This window comes from Tupaia chinensis, unplaced genomic scaffold, assembly GCF_000334495.1.
Source record: "Tupaia chinensis unplaced genomic scaffold, TupChi_1.0 Scaffold000604_1, whole genome shotgun sequence".
Taxonomy (NCBI): domain Eukaryota; kingdom Metazoa; phylum Chordata; class Mammalia; order Scandentia; family Tupaiidae; genus Tupaia; species Tupaia belangeri.
Window position 1 is genome coordinate 1,508,011 of NW_006160122.1, and position 6,669 is coordinate 1,514,679.

Sequence of the window (6,669 nt, forward strand, 5' to 3'; positions counted from 1 at the left end):
TTTTTTTCTTTAGAAATCACACGACTAAGCTGAGCAAGTCCCGACCTGGTTTGCACTGTACTAGGCTGTATGCAAACTCCAGAGGGGTGGGAGAGAGAAGGGAGGGAGCAAGCAAAGGCCTGGCTAGAATCTGGAACCAGGACACCTGGCCTGCCAATTACATGCCACCCCACACGAGCTCCCTGGAATCCGCACCTTCTCCTGATAAGCAAAATGTAGCCCTGCTGCTCTGCAGGAGAAAATACCGTTAACAGGAAGGCAGACCACTGACCAGCAACTGGCCATAAGCCACACGTTCACTCTAGGACAAAACAGGGGTGTTGCCCAAGGAAAATTCACTGTGATTGGCAAGCCCTGGCAACCCACGGAGGGAAAGGAAGAACCAGGAAGGCAAAGGCTGTGATCATGTTGCTAGAGCCTGATCTGCCCACGTGTCATCCTCGGACAGCATATAATTCTATACGTAAATCAAAAAAAGGTTTTTTTTCTTATAACACGACTTAATGAAACATTCCAAATGAGATAACTTATTGCAACATTTCAGGCTTTTTGGTGGAAGGGGAATTTTTTTGTTTTGTTTTACCCTGAGTAGAAGATCACCATTTTTTGTTTTTTGTTTTTTTCTTTAGAAATCACACGACTAAGCTGAGCAAGTCCCGACCTGGTTTGCACTGTACTAGGCTGTATGCAAACTCCAGAGGGGTGGGAGAGAGAAGGGAGGGAGCAAGCAAAGGCCTGGCTAGAATCTGGAACCAGGACACCTGGCCTGCCAATTACATGCCACCCCACACGAGCTCCCTGGAATCCGCACCTTCTCCTGATAAGCAAAATGTAGCCCTGCTGCTCTGCAGGAGAAAATACCGTTAACAGGAAGGCAGACCACTGACCAGCAACTGGCCATAAGCCACACGTTCACTCTAGGACAAAACAGGGGTGTTGCCCAAGGAAAATTCACTGTGATTGGCAAGCCCTGGCAACCCACGGAGGGAAAGGAAGAACCAGGAAGGCAAAGGCTGTGATCATGTTGCTAGAGCCTGATCTGCCCACGTGTCATCCTCGGACAGCAGTCCACAACTTGCCTGGGGCCCCTGCCTGTGGGCCAGGCCTCAAGCTGCCCGTTTGCGCTGAAGGGGGCTGCCACGACTCTGCATTACCCACTGAGCTCCACCGACAGCAAGCGCACACAGCAGAGGCATCTCCCTGCACCCTGCCCAACTACAGCTCTGCCGGGCCTCGGCACTGCCCTCTCTGATGGAGCGAGGGTCTGGCCTTCCCAGCAAGCGTCAGCCTCAGAATCAAAAGACACACAGGGAGGAGCAACACCCAGCACACTGAACTCTCCTGCCGATTCACAAAGACCCCAGTGCAAGTGGTGGGCAGTATCAGATTGATGGAAACCACGCCCTTTCATTTAGAATTTTTATGCATACAAGTAACCTTAATTTCCAAGTTCACATGACAATAAGCAAAAGTGACATACAGTGCAGCCAAACAGTTCATTTATAACTTAGCTTTTTTTTTGTTGATTTTTTTTTTCCCAAAGATCAGTTCCTTAAAATGGATGCTCCTGGGCTGTGAATAAAGAAAATACGTCTGAAAGGTGAGGGTTTCAAACAGTAGATTTCTTCATCCTTCCAACTTCTGACCCCAGGACGGCAGGCATCACACCTGTGCTCCGCTCACCCCCCCTTCCCTGCAGGTGAGCACACAGCCTCTCACTTGGAGAAGCTGCTGGTCAGGCCCATCTCCTCCTCCCCCTGCAGTAGTGCTTCAATGGGAATCAGATTGGACGGGGTGTCCAGGCTCTGGAGGGACAGAAACTGTGACACATCCATGGCACTTAGTGTTTCTGTCGGAGGGTCTGAAGGAGTCTCTGCTTGTCTGTTTTGTTCACAGGAAGAGGGTATGGTGGAGGACGACGAGAGGGGGACAGGAGGTGAGGACAAAGTCTGTGGTGGCAGCTGCAGACCAGGCCCATCAGGAGGCTGGGGGCTTGGCTCTGGGGGAGGTGGGGAAGAACAGCCCTTTCTCCTGCCAGAGGCCCGATCCTTCGCAGAGTCCCGGCACGCACACTGGCACTGACAGGCCTCCTCCTGTTTGATGATGATCACGGGAACACTGAGGCCAATCTGCTGTACAGAGCTCCCTGCGAGAGAGGCAAGAGAGGGCACTCCTCAAGCAGCCGCTGGGCAGGGGCAGGAGGGGCAAGGGGTGTCGAGCAGGGGAGGGCTGGGTGTCACCAAGGTGGAACAGTGGGGGTGGTGGTGGATGCCACGACCCAGGCTGTGCTCTGCTTTAAGCTGGACCACATTCCTTCTCAGGCAAAAAGCCAACACTCCCTCCCCTCAGAACTAGGGCCCCCTTCCTTAGAAACCCACGTGCCCTGTATTCCCAGCTTCGTTTCTGGCCGTTCTCCACACCGCACTCCATGTCAGCCACAAGCAGGCACCTCCCTTCTCCTGACGGGTCCTTTAGACACCCGGGCCTGTGGGTGCTTCCCCTTTTCTAACCCACCTGGACACCCTGGACCTGGAGCACGTAGGCTCATCTTTCGGGACCAGCTCACCCATCCCCGCAGTCCCTAGGTGCTTCCCCGAGGCCTGTGTGGAAGCTCCCCTGGCCCGGGGCACCTGCACGGGCCTCCTGGTGTGCTTGCACACCACAGCCCTCTCCCATCCACACCTCTCCCTGTGCCACCCAGGATTTGCTCACTTCTGCCTGCCTGGGATGCTCTGAACTCTCTTCGGACATCTTACTCGTTTGTGCGGCCCAGAGTCTGGCACACAGTAGGTGACAGCTCCCTCCCTCAGCCGGCGCGGGTAGCCGCCCACTCCTCAGGTGCACGCGTGTTGTGTGCACACGTGCCCTGACGTCAGCCAGGCGCTGCAAGTATCAAAAGAGCTAAAGACCAATGAGCTGGAGAACAGGGTGGACCTGGGGGGCCTGAGAACCACGCTTCGGCTATGCCACACGGTCGCTTACCACCTGAGGGAGCCATTTAATCTTTCTGGGTCCCAGTTTCCTAATCTAGAAAAGACAGAGCTTGAATAAAAGGACCTTTCAGCTCTATATGAGTCTGACCCAGATGCTATTTCTTCGTTACTGTAATTAGAAAAGAGCCCAGCAGATTAACAACTGCCTTGTTTAGCATTAACTGTGATTTGAACATTTTTTTTCTGGCGTCGTTAAAAGCTGTATCTGGGGGCCGGCAGGTAGCATAGTGGTTACAGGTGCTAGACTCCCATATGGCCGACCACGGTTCGAGTCCTGGACCTGACGGCTTGCTCTCACTTTCTCTCTCTCTGTCCCTCTCTGGTCAAATCAAAATAAATAAATAAATAAACTAATTCTTTAAAAAAACAGCTGTATCTGGAAGGGAAAGAACCACTACTAGCTAAAACATGGTAAGCCTGCTATTCCCCTCGAAAGCTTACTAGCTGCCAATAGCTGGGAGACTGAACTACTCTGGCGGATCTAACTGAAGCTGTTTAAAGATGTTAACGTTTAACAACAGGGCAAAGCAATAATGAACCATGCCTCCAGGGCCGAGACAGCTAAGGTTCTCTGAGGGCTACCGCAGGAGTACGTACCTGTGCTGCTGGCTACTGGTACTGCAGTGGTAAAAAACACCTTCTCGACTTTAGATGCTTGCTGCTGGGGGAAAAAAATCACATTTATGACCACTGTGATATGGCAGCTCTCCAAGGACCTGAAGCCTCCCCGGCTGTAACAGCCTTCCGGGAAGACAAAAAGCCCTCAGTGTTCAGGGCTTTTGCGCTGAGCAATCTTCTGTTTGTGCTGACATGAGGTCACTGGACTGTGCGACATGCAGCTCTGACATGCAGCCAGCTGTGAGCCACCGCCTAATCCAGAGTGTGCCCAGCCTCCTCCAAGCTGCTTTTCTCAAGCTGATGGTCTTCTCAGAGGGAGCCCCTGGACCAGCTACTTCCAGACTCTCCCATCTCCTCCTCTGCCCCAATACTTCTCCAAAGGTAGAAAGTTCTTTTGCCCCCTCAGGAATTATGCTCCATGCTAAAGAGAGGCTAAGGCTGTCTCTAGCTGGCGGGCAGCCCCCATGGAGGCCCTGGCAGTGTGCTCTAGGCTGGGCAGAAGGGTGGGCCTGGACTTGGCCACACCTGGAATCAAGTACGAACTCTGCCACTTAATAGCTATTGGCCTCAGGCAAGTGATTTGTTTCTTGAAAGCTGAGTTTCCTCAACTGTAACAATGGGGACAATGGCCAAAGGCTGCCAAAGGACTCCGAGGTGAGGTGAGATGATGCGTGGAGAGCACTGGCACTTGGTGAACCGTAGTAAACAGTAGCCATTTCTGTTTCTCCTAAGTGAGACTGCACAGTCGCACCCAGAAAACCACCCTTATCACTCAGATACACTTCCTGGTAAGTTGGCTAAAGGGGCTTTGCTTTTGGCAAGTCTTATCTTAAAGGGACTTTGTCTTTTTATCCCTGTAAGGAAAAACCAAAGTCTCTAAAATGAGCCTGGGAGGACCGTAAAAGCTGCTAAGTTACAGAAGATGACACTAAAACAATGGTGGGGAGGGCTGGCTCTGTGGCACAATGGAACGGCCTGCTCCGGAGAAGCCGGACCACATGGCAACTGGCTCACATCCCTGACCCAGTCAGCCTGAATCACACATGAGTGCCTCAGTCTGACAGGCCCAAGGACTGAAGGAAAGGACTGTGGTATGATGAGACCCTCTGGAAGGTGCTCAATCCTCTTAATGTGAATGCACGTGCTCTAGCGTGAATAAAGAAGAAATAAATTGTTAAATGGTAGAGACATGAGAGCCATATTTAAATATGTGCAATTGAATGAAGTAGAAAAGGAGTGGCACTAGTTTCATGCAGCAACTCAGGGCAGGTCCACAGAAAACGACAAAAGCTGCTGAGAGGCAAGGAGAGCCGAAGCCCTTTCAGATGACTCCGGCCATCTGAACATGGGGGCAGGCTGCCTCCAGAGGTGGCTGGCACTCATTTCTGAAACCTGAGTGCTCTCATGTTTAGCCCTGAACTGCCTTTCCCATTTGTCTGACAGTGGCATTTACCCCTGGGCAGAATCTCCGACCTAGTACACCTTTTCTCCATCCAGTTCCTACCCACGCCTATCCCACACTGGGCCCGTGAGACCACCCAACAAAGCCCTGCTCTGGCAGCGCCATGTGGCACCCACAGCACAGGCTCTGCGGCCAGTCTGCCCCTGTTCAAATTCTGGCTTTGCCACTCGTGAGCTAAGTGACCTTTGGTTGGTCACTTAACCTTTCTGGACCTCAGCTCTCCATTGGTAAAATTATACCTGCCTCTCAGAATTGCTGTGATGTGTTAGAAAGTGCTAGGTTAACACATATGTGACGTATTAAGTACAGACGTTGAAGGGATCAGTGGTTGCTAGAGGGGAGAGGGAGAAGGGGTGAGCATGTGAAGCACAGGGAATACTTAGGAGGTGAATCTGTCCTGGATATGGTAATGGTGGGTATGTGACATTATGCATTTATCAAAACCAATACAAAATAATGAGCCCTAATAAAAACTATGGATTTAGTTACAAATGACGTATCAACACTGGTTCATAAACTGTAACAAATACATTTCACTGAGAAGATGCTAATGATAGGGGGAACTGGTGGAAGCAGGGAGGGTGTATGGGACTGCTCCACACTGTCTGTTCCATAAAATCTTGTAAAAAACTAACCTACAAATAATGTACACACGATGGCTGACCGCTGTTAGATCTTTCATTTTAAAGCTTAAGCTACCGGATAGTCCTTGCGCATAGTAGGGCTCGACGGAGGACAGCTGGTGCTATTCTCTGGCCGTCACTGTCATCAGAACTTACTGCTCTTCATGTTAACTTTTAGGAGGTTTTGGCCTCTTTAACGAGAATGTAAGTTTTTACAGTAAAGAGATCCTGTTTTACTCTTCGATGGCCTCCAGAAGATACAGCGTGGGCACGGCGGTTACCAGCTCTCCGGGTGGGTGTTAACCGAATGGCTGGCCATGTCATTTCTGCTGTCCTTGAAACTGAGCACTGTCTTAGGGAATGGTTCCATATGGGGCTCTGGGAGCGCAGCGTGTCTCACACTGGGCCTCTGCTCTCTGTCCCATGTGACTGGGTCGCATCAGTCCCTCTCCTCAGACTGGCTCTGCTTTAGACTCTCTGAAGTATTTGAGGGCCTCTGGACCTTACTGACTACTCTCCGGTACTAGAAGTTGTGAAACTGTGGTTAGCTTGGATTGAACATCCCCAATCTAGAAATTCAAAACTTAAGATGCTCCAAAATCCAAAATCTCTTCAGTGCTGACATAATGCCACAAGTGGGACATTCTACACCTGCCCACAGGTGACACACTGTGATCAGAATGTTGCAATACAAAAATATTGTATACAATCACCTTCGGGTTATGTGTACAAGATGTATATAAAAAACATTCCAAAATCCAGAGAAAAATATCTGAAACACTTCTGTGGGTAGGGGGTGCCCAACCGCATTGTGGGTAGGGGTGCCCAACCGCTAGTAGGAGTACTTGTTCAAGTGCCTCCTGCTGGTCAACCTAAAGGCCGCCTGTCCACCCCCTTGTTACAACACTAACCACAGTGCTCCTGGTTAACACCACTCAGTGACGGGGAAATGACTAAGAGGTGGAACTACATG

At 50.9% G+C, this 6,669-nt stretch overlaps 1 protein-coding gene across 3 annotated transcripts in view; it reads right to left on the bottom strand.

Moving 5' to 3' along the window:
• Positions 1-453: 453 nt before the first annotated feature.
• Positions 454-6,669, bottom strand: part of MTF1 (metal regulatory transcription factor 1) — a 50,465-nt gene continuing 44,249 nt past the window's right edge. For 2 of the 3 annotated variants that reach the window (XM_006158585.3, XM_014591622.2), the window contains 2 exons: positions 3,591-3,654; positions 454-2,146 (listed from right to left, as the gene is read on the bottom strand). In XM_006158585.3, coding sequence (XP_006158647.1) covers positions 1,716-2,146; positions 3,591-3,654 — 495 coding nt within the window. In that variant the 3' untranslated portion in view covers positions 454-1,715. The remainder of the gene's footprint in view (positions 2,147-3,590; positions 3,655-6,669) is intronic. The other variant, XM_006158586.3, reaches the window with a different exon arrangement.